Consider the following 15,399-nt stretch of genomic DNA (forward strand, 5'->3'; position numbering starts at 1 on the left):
ACTGCTGCGTGTTGAAAATAATGCCCGGTTCATAACTCCACGGAAGTTCAGTAGCACTCCAGTCAGGTATTGACCCTTCGTAAGAAATAAGACGTTTTTTTGCTAGGAAATTTCCCGAATATTACACCTAGTCGTTGTACCGAGCAACTGGGGTGTAATAGCTCGTTACGTTTCAAAAGGACGCCATTGTCTAGGAGGAAGGCAGCGAACCCAGTAGTAACACTGCCGAGTTTGAGATAGCGGGGGGAAATTATCTGGATCCGCTCGGGATATCGTGGAAATAGGTGAGACGGGATGGAATTTCAGGAAATTATTTCCTAGCCTGAGCGAGAGTGGAATTTCGATGTAAAAAAGGAGAATTGAAACATCGTTTTTATTTTAATATACCCAACGGGCATAAAACTCCCTTAAAGGATATGTGGTGTTATGTAAAGAAAATGATTGCAAATTTTTATTTAAGAGAATACAAAAAAATCAAAAAACATCTCATATAAGGGCGACTTTAATGGAATATCGGTACGGACAAAAAGAAACAAAGCGGATTATAAAAATCATAAAACACAATCTAAAAGCAGTAGTCAATATTGGATTAGAAAGTTCAGTTACTTTTTTATTGATTGTTACATTTTCTTTAATGATAATAGAATAGCATTTCCACATATACAACTTTTCCAGTGCACAGAGCAATTAAGTTTAAACAATCCACAGTTACAACACATTCACCTGCGCTAGACGTTAACAGCTTGGTTTTAATTACGATCTGTTTGTGTCTAAATGGAGGTTCTTATTTAACGTGATGAATTTCGTACATTTCTGTCTGTTTGCGGTTCTATGACACCATCTCTACGTATGCGTTTATTACTGTTTGGTTTGTTCGTAACATGGCTCCCAATAACTCATAGTTTTCAGGGACATGAAAATGTATAGAGGAACGGAATCCGAGCGTTTAATAATGACAACTTTTTAGAGCACTACTTAAATGTGTGCAGATTCTTCAGTGCTGCTGTTTTTGCATCCAGTAATAAAGGCAGTATCTGTACAAACGCTAAATAGGCGATGCTTGGAAAAAGGAATGCATTCGTGAAAAAATATCGCAATCTTCAGGAATTTGATTCAATTAAAACAATAACTCTATCTGAATATCAATATATTTTTTAATTCAATATTTTTCATTGGAAAATACCTCTCCATTTCTTTTTTACTAACTAGACAGAACATTCTTGTAATCTCGAATATTGCCAGTTACTGTTTATGTAAGATTTGTTAAATAAGTGTTCCCATGAATTGCAATTATATCTGAACTTCATTAACACACGCAAAAGAGAAAGGAAGCAAAATTTGACTATAATGTTAATGCGAATTTAAACCATTCCATTAAACTTTCACCTCTGTTTCATAAAAGTGTACTATACACGACTTTTACAAGATTGTTCGAATCAGTTTTATCCTCGCCGAAATTCGTTCACCAGAAATAATAAAATTTATCTAGAGGTAAGTTATTTCAAGATGACCTAAGGCCTCCATCAATTAATATGTGAATTCTTGAGGTTACTAACAATAACCAAACAATTTTGGAAAATAGTTTAATTATTTATTAAATGAGTCGCACACAAAATTTCTCTTTTTAGTAAATATTTACAGTATGTAAAAACATTTCTCTGGTCCTTCAAACGACAGTGAATCTATAACAAACTATTAACATTATTACGTCAAGTACTCTGGAAGTAAGATATGGAGTTCCACAAGGTTTGGTCTTGGATCCGGTATATGAGGGCCCTAGTATCAAAGGCGGCAATCTCCACTTTTTGACGAAATCGAGTTAAATACATGATATTTTTCAGTTTTTCGCGCTCTATCTAAATATATGGTTTGCGATTATCAAAAGCGGCTGTATCCCATTACAAAACTGCATTAAAACATCACCTGAGAATCAAATCCGGCAATCTCCATTACCTGCTTAGAATCAGAGTCGGCAATATCCGTTTTGGCCAATCAGATGGCTCACAGCGAACATATGACGTGACGTGACACGACTTGCTGTTTCAGATAGTTAGGAATTTATTATTATTTAGTTCGTTTTTTTTATTTTTGATTATACGTTTTGTTGAATTAATTTTAATACTTTATTCTTTTGTCTGTAAGTCCATTCCAAAATACTTGATATTTATTTTACAACTCATTTTAGTGCAACCTTTGGTAACAAATCTTGCAAAATCCAACTGTTGGTATCAAACACGGCATTCTCCATTTATTTTTGTACATTTTTTCAGAAAATATAAAAAATTTAGGTACATTAACCTTAAAATCTAATGTAGTATAGCATTTTCTTTCATCGGAAACTATGCTTCCTTTGAATTAAGCAGTAATAAGAGTGTAGAAGTTTTTTGCGCTTTAACAAAAAGTGGAAATGGTGGAGATTGCCGCCTTTGATACTACGGCTCTCATATATTTCAATGTATGTAAATAATTTAAACATTTTTGACAGTAACGTCTTAAGAATACTTTTCGCAGATGATACCACTGCTTCTGTTGCAATCTTAGCAATAATTAAAAAAAAAATCACAATTAACATAATTATCCAAGACTGAGACAATGACATTTCTCCTTTGCAACTTGAATGACGTAAGTAATCTTGAAAAGAGCGACCGAAAAAAGCCTAATTTTTCGCCCCTTTGTGAGACCTCGTAAATTTACTCCAAATGTGTGCCAAAAGATAGTCTATGATGAGACTTGAATCGTCTATAAGTTTTAGCTTGAGGCTACATTTCGTTTTCGAGTTTCAGTTGATTAAAGTTGTTATTTTTACATGGATTGTTGGATCGAGGTTACACCGCTAAAAAAAATCGCTTCTACTTCACATGTGGCATATGTATTCCGAAGTACTTTTTCGCGCTGAGCACGAATTTGCTATTAGAATTGCTTCATCATCCTTCGATCTTCATGAAATTATTGAAATGCTTCAGAAAAATGAAGAATTTCGAAGATTCCAGGATTAATTCTTTGACTTCCAAATGACCTGTAGTCATAGAGATTAACGAACCTTTGATTTTAAATCAGCGACTTTGAAAACCCTATAACAACCCATGCAAAAAGGACAACTTTAATAAACCGTAACTTGAAAACAAAATGCAGCCTCAAGCTAAAATTTATAGACGATTGATGAAGTCTCATCATAGACTATCTTTTGGCACACATTTGGAGTAAATTTATGAGGTCTCACAAAGGGGCGAAAATTTCGGTCGCTTTTTACGGAATTCATTTCAATTCTAAGCTATCATTCTGGTTATATCATCTGAATCATCGTCTGATTATATTCGTAAAAAAATTCTAAACTTCTCTATCTTCTTCAAAGATTAAACAAAAATTTTCTAACCGACCTTAGAAACTCCGTATCGCTGCCTGATTCATTTTGTTATAGCTTATCTTATATTATATCTAATTCATTCAAGTATTTTGAAAAATATGTATTTTTATTGTATCTGTTATTGTAAATGTAATTAATTATTATTTTTCTTTCCTTACGACGTATGCAAACCCTTCTTTGTATAGCATGAAGTTGAAACAAACAAATAAATAAATAAATAAAAGCCAATGAATAGAAAAGGCTGCTAACTGACGATTTTACTATAAAAGTACTAGCGAAAAGTTATGTTGTACAAATTGTTTAAATTCATGGATTATGGTTTTTTCTTTTCTTATGTATTGTATTTTTTAACGGAACAATTTTTTAAGGAATGCAACAAATAAATATTGTCAGACAATATCGTGGTTCAGAAACTATATTTAGAGTTCATTAGTGTTTTAATTGCAACATTGAATATTTCTTTAAGATGCTCGACACTGAATTGTTAAACACTGTGAACACCCCCTCCAGTTTTTCAATCTCGGTGAAATCCAAAAGATTCGAATCTACTAAGAATTGTTCGCACTTTTCTTTCACGTAATTGCTGTCCTTTTCTAAAGGAATCCTTTTTATATCGTAAAGTATCTGACGACACTGTTTCTGAGCATCGATTTTGAAAATCGCAAATTTTTCGAAAACATCGTCTTCAATTTTGTGTTCCTTCGCATCTGCCAAGGAGGATTTAATTTTCTTGTCGCTCAATCGGAACTCTCCCATCGTTACTACCAACTTCTTAGTCTTACCCGTGGATTTTTCGGTAGCTGTTACGTTTAGTATACCGTCTTCATCTAGGTGGAAATCTATAGAACATGTTATGTCTCCTGCACGTTTTTTAGGCAGATCTGTTACCTCGAAATCTCCCAGTTTATTATTATAAAGGGCAATTTTTCTTTCACCTTCATAGATGGAAAATTTTATGGTTGTCTGATCGTTAACTGTTGTTATGCATTCACGGTGCCCTTCGGCTGGCAGAGGAGAATTTCTAGGTATAAAGAAACCCATTCGTCCACCAGCTGAGTTTATGCCGAGAGACATAGGAGTTACTTCTGTCACCTTGTATTTTTCCAAGTCCTGGTGGTCTCTCATGAGGTACGCTGCGTATATGCTAGCCCCAGCGGCCACAGCTTCATCCGGATTTAAGTCCGTCCTGACTTTCTCAGGTCCAAAGTAAGATTTCAACAACTCTTTAATTCTGGGTATCCTGGTGGACCCTCCCACTAAAACGACTTCATTTATCAGCGATTTAGATACACCGGAATCTATCAGGCATAAATCCACTATGTTCTCTACGCATTTAAAGATGCCTTTGCTAATCTCTTCGAACTCCATCCGGGTCATAGATATATCAAGATCTGTCTTTCCGTCGTATCTATCTATAGTATATGTAAACTCTTTTCTGGTTGACAAGTTTTTCTTTAAATTGACGCACATGTTGTGTAATCTACGATCGAACTTCCTTGTTAAAAAATTGTTTTTGTGGTTTTTCAAATCCAACTTGCTATAGAAATGTTGAAATAAGATTTCATCGATATCTCTGCCACCGAGTAATGTGTCCCCATATACAGCTTTTACTTCGAAGATGCTATTTTTTACTTTTATCAAAGACACATCTAAGGTTCCTCCTCCGAAATCAAAAGTTAATATGTTTGAATCATTTTTTTGCTTGTCAGAAACGTAATGGATAGCAGCAGCTGTCGGTTCTGTTATCAGCTTTAACACATTAAACCCTGCTAGCTCTGCGGCTCGTTTGGTGGCTTTTCTTTGAGCATTGCTGAAGTAGGCAGGCACGGATATAACAGCATCAGTAACATCATCTCCCAAGTAATCACTTGCCGCATATTTCAGATATTTGAAAACTTCTGCGCTAACTTCTTCCGGTTTCTTAGTGACTCTTCTGTTGGAGATTTCTATTTCAAAAACCACTTCGTCATTGGGTCCTCTAACTAGCGAAAAATTTTGTTGGTTGTTCCTAATGTAGCTTAAAACGAAATCGTCATCGTATTGTCTCCCGATGAAACGTTTAGAATCTGAAAAATTAAATTAAAGATATCTGTTTAATATGTATTGATTTATTACCTAGAAGACAATTGCTGGGACACTGAGGTGATAACTCTTCTGCTATTCGACCAACTGAAACTTCTCCGTTCTTAGGATCGAAATACACAACAGAAGGAGTAAGGTGATCTCCTTCTGGATTTGGAATCAGTTCAGCTCTTCCGCTTCTAAAGACTGATACACAGGAAAAGGTAGTCCCAAGGTCGATTCCAACGATTGGACGAGTGGACATCTAAAATAAGTTCACAAAACTAAAATTTATGGTGAAACATGTATAGAAATATATAGAGTGTCTCCAGCTTATCTAGGTGTATAGAACGATCAAAATTAAATCGAAAAACCCCCTAAGAAAGCTATGACTTTATTAATTAACACTCTGCATTTCATATATTTTTCAATCATTTTCACATTGTTTTTCTTGTAGAGCATATGGTAGAAACAATACTTGTAATGAGTTACAAGGAAAGGATAACACTTACCTTATTTATCCGCTAAATTTAAAATTTTCTAGAGTAGTTTAACTTGACAGAAACATCCAGTGTCACAAAATAAGATTAACTAAATTAAACATACGATAACAGTTTGTTAATTTACAGATCAGTAATCTTATTTCTTATCATTTGGTATTACATACATTTGTAATGTACTTTTTTATCTGCAATTTAGATAACACTACGTTTATCGTTTACCAATTAGTGGAACACAGCAATTATTTTTATTGTAAGAGAGCGGATAGCAGAAAAAGGTAAGGCAAAGCGTATTAAAAAGATACATACCCGTGTCACCTTTTCCGTGGGTAAAATCTTGTTTTAATAATCGACAATATCTTTAGTATTCGTTAGTGCTACAAAAGATCTTGAGAGGATTAGAAGACGTGTAATTTATTCCTAAATCACATAATTTGATGATAAAAATTGTTATTGGGGATTCACAAACGCGATTAGGTATATCGCAGGTTATCTGTATAATTTCTGGAAAAGTAGATAAATTATTTTATCATATATTGCAATATTTAAAATAATTTTAAAATCCACCATAATTTGCAGCAATTTAAAAAGAAATAAAAGTCTTGTTACAACTAACTGAATACACAATAGAGAGAATAGAGTTAGATGTTTATTTCATACATAGATTTCTGGTTTTTGAATTTATTTAAATTCTCTTTAAAGTAGAATAAAAAATACGGAAGCTAATAATAAAACAAGTTCCCAATCAGAACCAATATAAGAATCAAGAAGTGGTATTTGGATGAAGTTTATGTCCAGTTATATATACCTAACATATATTACTCACAACACCAATTTAATAATGTTTATTGTTCCCCGATCCCGACACTAACTTGTTCTGCTCTTGAGGACATGCTATACATAACTGCGAATATATGAAAATAATTGTCCACATTGATTTACTGTGTAGATTTCTCGATACAGTAATTCGCTCTTACTGTGTCTCTGATCTGTTAAAAGATACGCATTTTTTGTCCAGCTAACTGTTTCTTGTCATTTATTATGTCGTTAACAGCATGTGTGACCTGAAGGATGTAAAAATATAACTGTTACATATTTTATAAAATATTATGAAGTCGAAAGCATAACCCATAAACTGGACAGAACACAAAACTTAAGAATTATTTCTGATGACTTACAGAGAAGAGTTCTCATCGTTTTGAACCTGTTTAATTGAAAATAAGACAAAACTCTTGGAAATTTTTCTTTCCATCCTGAAACTTTTAATATCCAAAACGATGCATTATATAAAAATACAATGTATTGCCTGTAACTATTTATTTGCGGCATTTTTTTACAATATTCTGTGGAAAAATGCTGATTTCAATGTAATTTTAAGCTGAGACATAGAGGCGTTTTGTATAATAAAATATAAAGCAAATCTAATAAAACTCTACTTATGAAATAAAAGAACCTTACTAGGATTTGCGAAATAAGTTAAATCTGTTGATAGATAAACAGTATAACGATTAACAATATTATTGGTTGCATAAGTTAAATGCTTAATAAACAAGCATTTCTTTTATAAACAAGGCTTTTAAAAATGTATTAAACTGGTACATGTAATCATTACCAGTTTGATTAAAAAACAATGAAAAATTTGACCTACAAATTCTACGTTATTTGAAAAAGATAAAAGTAAAACATATTGATACCAATAGACGTAAATACCGGCTATGTTTCTAAACGATTAACATTATTCTATTATTTTTACAGGTATCTGCACCAACGGTTGCATAAAGCTGGTAAGGCAAAAATATGTTAAAGTAAAAGCTTATATTTATATGTCACTGCAGTCACATACATTTTTTATCTTTTCCAGCAAATTGGTGTGGCAAATTACTAATTAGAAAAATGTATTTTTTCTTAAACATTGAATTTTTACGAATTTATCTTTGGTAGTAACAAGAAACGTTGCAACTGGGGTGTATGAAAAACTCTAACCCATTCGTTATAAATTACCTTGGAGATTTGTAAAATTTCTCGCTATTCAAAAGTCTACTTTTCCTCAAGTGACAGGCTGTAAATTATCCTGACCTGGAAAAAAAGAATGATGAAAAAGCTCGGAAATATAAAGGTTGTACATTTTATACTACTAAGCTGACAATAGTTATCCATATTTCTTTTTATATTCAACAGATTTTGCGGAATGAATGTCAAATATGACATCAAGACGAATTCTGTGGGACACTAGTTCATCGTGCAATGTTCATATTAAATATCAAAATAAATTTAGTGTGATTTTGAAGGGGTCTTCGAGGTAGATGATGCATCAATTAAGTCGAAAATATCAGGAAACGTATTTTTAAAAGCGAGAATTTCAAAAGATTTCAGTTTTGTAGTGATCGGTAGAGGGTAGTGGTTGTACTTTATTGGTGAAGTAAATATGACGTAAATTTCTTTACTTTACCCCCAAAAAAATGTTCAGTGTGGTATGTGATACCAATTTGATTTATTAAAAACGGTTAGATTTTTTCATTTTCAATCAATAAAACTTTTTATTCAAAGTTAAGCAGATTTCCATTATTTTTTTTCCTAAATTGTATAGAATAAAAATTGTAATTATATATGGTCAATATAGTGTAACTAGTATCCTTTCTCGATGAGCCAAAATATTATTTTTGAAGTATTTATAATGAAATTTGGATTTTTGGTTTTAGAAATATCTCTAGAAATAGATTTTTTCTTAGTATGATACTTTTTGAGAAGGAGTAACACCTGATTAAGACTTGTTTCACTTTATTTTGTCAACAGAATCTTACATTGGAGCTGACATTTATAAATGTAAAACCCCCGGCGCATTCGCCATATCTTTAAATTTTTTAATCTAATTCAATTATATACAAATATTTTTTTCAGATAATAATTGAGCATCTTAATTCGCATTTAAACTAATTTTAATTCATCGTACGATAAAAAGGAGATTATGGATGAATTACAAATTGTTAGTTTCTGCTCCATGCGATAACAATACTTAGAATTTGTAAAATTATGTTTTATTTCGGATATATGTATTTCAAATTACTGTTGATTTGTGATATTTTTCAGTTCCATTTTTTATACCGCATACGTTTCTTTCTGATAAAAATTTCTTCCATATTTAGTTGAATGCACGGTGATCTGGGTATATGATAATTCTAGCTCCTTATTAGACAGCTGGTATTTTATATTCTGTATATTTCAATAAATATTGACAATGAGTAAAAGTGTAAAAGGAGAACTGTAGTCCTTTTCATATAGATTTAAATATAAAAATCTATAGAGATACTTCACCTGTTGCGTTTTTGAGGATCGACTGGAATTTAAATTTAAACAAAATGATCTTCCCTAATATGAACAAAAAACAATGAATGTAAAGATTATCAAAGTTTATTTTTATTTACATACATTTAAATATACCAACATATCAGAATAGTGTGCTCAGAATATGATGACACAATAATGTGCTCTAGATTGGATTTTTCTTCAGTTTGACTCTTATACTCTTCTAAAAGTATGCACCCATCGACAACTAACGTCTTTCGTTCATTTAAATAATAATTAGTTTATTTTTGTTTTCTAAAAAAGTTGTTGCCTTTTGAGAATATCTTTACAAATATTCATGATATCTAGTAAGTACTTCACTCAATAATATGAATTTATTTACTTTATTTATTTTAAGAGATTTATTGGCAAAGAAAATGCTAACACGCCATTTGCGGTCTCAAATGCATATATGTATGAAGATAATGCAGACCATTGCAATGAATTATTTTATTTAGGTCACATACCTACTATTTTCTAACCACATTTTATCATTGACAATGGCAGTGGATTACCGTAACTAGCATTATCCCTAGGCTATTAAAATATGAATGGAAATGGCAGTCTCGTTAGCGATTTACGAGAGATATTTTAATGACAAAGCAAAATCCTTTATTATCTATAAAAACTGAAACAAAACCATTTACTCTACTTTAAATCTTAACAATGTATTCTTTAAAATAAACTCGCTATTACATATGAATTATCTTTTTCTCTAAAGACAGTCAACCCAATAAAGTTAGAAGATTGTTATAGCAATTTAAAATATATTATTTTATTGTTTACTAAATTTAAAAATAAAATTTCCTTAAGTAACGAAGGAAATTGGACATGTTATGTGACATGAAAACATTTCATAGCAAATGTGACAGATATATTACTGCTGTTGTCGCCAAGAAGGAGACCCTATTTTCATTAGAGTAAAGCACACTACCAACAAAAAGAATATAGCAAAAAAAGACTCTTTCTCTATGTTTTAGGTAAAAAATAAACATATGCTCATTTTTGACTACCTCAAAAAACATCGTATAGTAAATTTCATTTCCGGCCAATCTTGTACATTTTCAATTACTTACCCTGGATCTAGCTTTGTTTCGTTCTTAGTCATATCCAGAGAGAATCTAACAATGTAGTACCTTCATGCGACAGGAATGGTCAGAAAACAAATTGCCAATTTGTTCATGTCAACCAAGAAGACAGTTCTTTTTTAATTCAAACTCTCTATATGGAATACCATAAATTTTCCTGTAGACAAACTAATTTAAAGTTTTTCGCGAACTCTATTATAAAGTTGATGTAATCGTCGCCGTGACCGGTCCATACTTTGTTAAATGTCTTAACTTGCTCTGCAGCGGGTTTCTAGCAGTAAATTTACATTAAAATATGATGTATGGTGTAAATTTGGTTTATTTTTACGAGATGATTTATATGGCTCAGCTTAACCAGGTTAGAATATCGAAGAACAATGAAGCTTGCATTCGGTCTACAGAGTGAGCGTAAATTTTCCCAACTAAAAAATTTGAGTTCCAAAAAAGTGTTTTTAATTTTAGATGAGCAATTTTTTAAAATATTTCAGTGTTTATTTGCAACATATACTAAATAATATATACCTTGTAAACTCACTAATTGAATTATCCAGAACAAGGGTGTACATTTATTTAGACTGGTGCCAACCCACATCAAAACAGGTGAAGGAAATTTAATTAAAATGTCCCCTAATTGTAAAGATGAAGGATGTTCTGTAATTGGCAAAGGAATTACAACGCGACGTTTTCGGATTACACAATTATTATATCACTTAAATGTAAGCCAAGACCAAAGGGTTAGAATAATTGTACAAATTCTAATGAATCTTCTGCGAATAACAGAGAACTAACCACTAATTTGGTAGCTGATTAATATTTGATTTAGTAGATCCTGTTTTGCGGGCTGAAGTTTCTTGAGATGAATAAGCTCTTCTACTCCTCTTTGTTCCTCGGTCGAATATTATACTAATTCTTTGCTTCATTTGAGACTGAGAAAAACTTTAAATGAAAGTAATTTTTTTAATTGTAGGTATATCACATTGAGTTTTACCTATTTGTGTGCGTTTAAGTTCATACAGTGTGTTGCGTTTTATAACTAGCCATCCCTATGTATATTTCAAAGTCATGAATAACTTCTATAATTTTTTGGTGTAAAAAATACACATCACTAATTTTTTGGGGAATACGAGTAATCAGTTTCTTATTCTGATCAATTGTGACAATTGTGTTAAAAATATTCTAAAGCTGAGAAATCGCTATAAAACTTCTCTAAATCAAATATCTATTATTTCTTATGATAACCAAGATATAAGTTGATGTATTTGGGCCACACTATATGATACAAAACATAAAATATGTTTATATAAATACTACTATACACAACTTGTAATTATGTAAACGATAAAATTGCTTCGAGGCGCCTTTTTATGGACTTACAACTGCGTTTATTTGTTTACATTATTTTTTTACCACAAGCGCATTACATGCGAAACCGATACAGAATCTAGTTGATGAAATTACGTACCAGTCATCACTAGGCAGTGTCTCTTATTCGTCTAGACATCAGACGCTTTATCTTGCTCCAAAGCACTTGAGGAACCTAATGTACGTTTTTTTACTTAACGGTTTATTACTTTATTGTTGTTTATACTACAGCGGAATGGGTGTTGATAGGCAAACGTTCTGAAGTCTCGAGGGTCGTAGAAGATAAGCACGTCTAGGCTTAATAATAATTATAAAATATTACTAAAGGCTAGAGCATAACCGTATCGTCAGTTCTAGCAGTTCTACGGTTTTTTTGGTAGGTACATATTTCAATAATTATGCATACTCGAAACTTTTGCTGTTTAAAATAATATAATCTTTATGAAACGACTAAAACTAATCACCAATTCAGTTACAACGTCCAGAGAATGGAAAATTAAATAACCCGACCTTTCTACTTTTATACGCCTTGTAAAGTTGTGGGCGAGATGAAAAGAAAAACAAACGCTGAAATTTAAACTGCTAGCTGTAAAAGAACGAAGTTTTGACCTGGAATGCTATCTGAACATTATCAAAAACCGACAAGTAAAGCCTGCTCTTTCGCAACACGGCACTTTAGAGAGCATAAAGTTGTGCCGTTCGCAGATTGCTTATACCGCACTTTTATGTAACTCGAGTTTCATGCAAAGTGCAAGAGTAGCATTTAGCTGACTTGAAATATTGCACCTCTGTGTATATTTATATTTGCATATTCATTCTATCCGTTATGCACTTTAATTTGGAATTAAACTAATAAATTACTACGTTTGTGGCATTTCTATAATGAACTCTTAATCACTAATTTGGTCAATAACTCTTTTCTCTGCGTTTTCTATTATTCCTGGAAATATTAACATTTATTTTGTGTTAAACCGTTTCTCGAGACTGTGAAAGTTTACAGCTTTAACTTAATTAATTGCGACTAATTCGTTGGCACTAATTAAGATAACTAGATATATTGCCGGAACGATTTTCTTGTCGTTTAATAAAAAACATGAAATAAACTAACTTTCACGTCATATGGAACATTGAAATTAGAGCAGTGATCGAAAGTCTTGATCAGATAAACGTTTTATGCACATGGTGCGTACAATAATTCGAGGATTTCTCAGGATTAACTTACAAATGTTTTTTTTAACAACACATAGGTGCTTTCATTTGAGTGTAAACATTATTGTTGGTTCCTCAGATGTGCAGTTAAGGTTATATTACCGGTTTGGTCTGTTTTAAAATAATATTTCCTCCATCGAAATGACCCAGTCACAGAAGACATACATCCGTTGTGTAGATAAATTATACTATTCACTACTTATATCACTTTTTCGTCGTGTTTTAAGTTTTGTGAGAAATTACCAATAACTCTATGTTTTACATTCTTTTATAATACCGTTCTCCTACAGTTACAACTGTTCCTTCGGTGTACCAGCCGTTGCGTGCTAGAAATGGAAAGAGTAATAGTTTGATTGAAGCAATTTAATTCGTTTAATTGCCTGCAAAGTAAGTTTCGATACACAGCGGTAAGGTACCAAGTTATACGACTGCTGCTGGGTGATATGTGGGTCAATCATTATTGGAAAGGGACCAATTAGTTGCATTTCCTTTGCAGGAGAAATGTTGCCTTCAACGACAGACACGAGATAATTTTTTCAGATGGAGGTTCTTTTTCATTACGTCGGAACAATTAGAAAAAAACTGACACATATTTTTTATTACATTATTAAATTAAATTAACGTATGAAGCACGAGAAAAATTAATTTATATAGTAGGACAAAATACCGTCACATTAGCAATAACTTTTAAAATGTGGCGCCAAATTGGATCTAAAAACAAGAATCTTAGAGCTTCAAAATGCTTTTTTTTAATTCCCGATAAGACCATTTTTCACCTAAATACAGTCTGTCAAAAATCACCGAAAAATTTCGGAAATTCTTTTAACCCTTTAATTGTTCGCATTAGTGTATAACATTAGACATAATTTGAAGCCATATTTTGTAAGCAGTGGTACGGTATGGTAACAGTTTATGTCTGCTATGATGAACCTGCAACTGAAACCGTTTTTCTGCCTAATTAGCTGTGCCGCTTAGGGCGCAACGACGTGGTAGACGTTTTTATTTATGCATCCTGCTTAGTTAACGCCACACTTAGAGGAGCGCGCGTCCAATTTTTCCGTCTAGATCGAGGTAACGGGACCAATTAGCTATGGCACGCGCTACGGCAGCGGTTGCAACTCAGGAAACACCGGAAAAGCAACCGCTTCGACGAGCACAATACAAAGAGCGGCATCAGGTGGATGCATTAGATGCCCATTTTAGTGCAGCAACAGTTTATGCAGTGGCGTACGTAGCGTGTACGAGATTGCGGTGAGTCAAGTGGATTCTGTGTTTCTGCAAACATTGTTTAGAGATTTAGAGATGATAAAGTTAATTTTCAAATAGCGTGTGTTCTCTTTTTCGACAAAGTCGCTTTATTTGGTAACATGTCCACCAATTGTCCTTTAAAAGAAGTTTTTCAAACACTAAATTGTTATTTATCATATTAATAAATTGGCACTTTCTGTCAACCAATAATTAGTAACAATTGATTAATTTATTATCAGAATAAATATGGCCAATAATATTTATACCAATGACGAATGTGTAGACATGCTCCAAGTGTTTTTCGAATCCAGAAAAAATAAAATAAAAACCGACCGATTCCTCATAGACAAACATTGGCCTCGGTGAAAAGAAGGCTTCGCGAAACTGGTAAAATTCAGCCCAATCGTGAGGGTGCCGGAAGAAGGCGTAATGTCCGAACTGTTGAAACTGTGGAAACTATACTGGAACACCTAGAATAAGACTGTGGTACAAGCACAAGTCAGGTGTCCAGGTAACTGCAAGTTTCTCACAGTCTTGTGTGGAATGTAGTTCATGAAAATATTTTATACCCTTTTCACCATCAACTCATGCAAGAATTGAATGACCCTGATTTACCTAACCGGATGGTGGATTTTTATCAATGGTTCATTCATATTTCCAGGCATGACTTAAATTTCTTAATGAATATACTTTTCACCGATGAAGCAAATTTTCCTAGAGTAGGTGCAGTAAACATTCATAATGTTCATTCATGGTCGGAAGAAAATACTCATGGAATATTTGTTTCAAGATGTCAACATAATTTTAGTTTGAACGTTTGGATGGGAATTGTAGGAAATACTCAAGTAGGTCCTTTTATTCTTCCACACAGTTTTCGCACGTTCACCTGACTTAACGCCTATGGATTTCTTTTTATGGAGACACATAAAAAGTATTGTTTATGCCACTCCTGTTGCCTCCTTAGAAGAACCACGCTTAAGAATATTTCAGGCAGCAGATGCGAGGGCATTATAACTTCAACAGACGTATTAGGTTATGCTTGCAGCAAAATGGAAATTATTTCGGGAATATTAAAAAAAAATTAAAATATGTTATTTGATAGAATAATTCCAGATTCCAATTGCTCAGCATTTCAATGGACCACCAGGTATATTCTTATATGTTTGAGCAGAGATTCTGCTACAATATATTAAACTGAAGGTTTATGGATCATGGTTCTACTCTT

General features: G+C 32.7%; 1 protein-coding gene across 2 annotated transcripts; it reads right to left on the reverse strand.

Moving 5' to 3' along the window:
* Window positions 1–3,763: 3,763 nt before the first annotated feature.
* LOC108913250 (heat shock 70 kDa protein) lies at window positions 3,764–6,316 on the reverse strand. Of its 2 annotated transcripts, none has more exons than XM_018718773.2 (3): window positions 6,235–6,316; window positions 5,480–5,690; window positions 3,764–5,430 (listed from the first exon to the last, which is right to left on the reverse strand). In XM_018718773.2, the coding sequence occupies exons 2-3, from the start codon at window positions 5,688–5,690 to the stop codon at window positions 3,794–3,796; spliced, it is 1,848 nt and encodes a 615-aa protein (XP_018574289.1). In that variant the 5' UTR covers window positions 6,235–6,316; the 3' UTR covers window positions 3,764–3,793. The 2 variants fall into 2 exon arrangements, with proteins under 2 accessions (XP_018574289.1, XP_018574288.1); XM_018718772.1 differs by lacking the exon at window positions 6,235–6,316 and adding an exon at window positions 5,938–6,003.
* Between the last annotated feature and the right edge of the window lie 9,083 nt (window positions 6,317–15,399).

This window comes from Anoplophora glabripennis, unplaced genomic scaffold, assembly GCF_000390285.2.
Source record: "Anoplophora glabripennis isolate ALB-LARVAE unplaced genomic scaffold, Agla_2.0 scaffold333, whole genome shotgun sequence".
Taxonomy (NCBI): Eukaryota; Metazoa; Arthropoda; class Insecta; order Coleoptera; family Cerambycidae; genus Anoplophora; species Anoplophora glabripennis.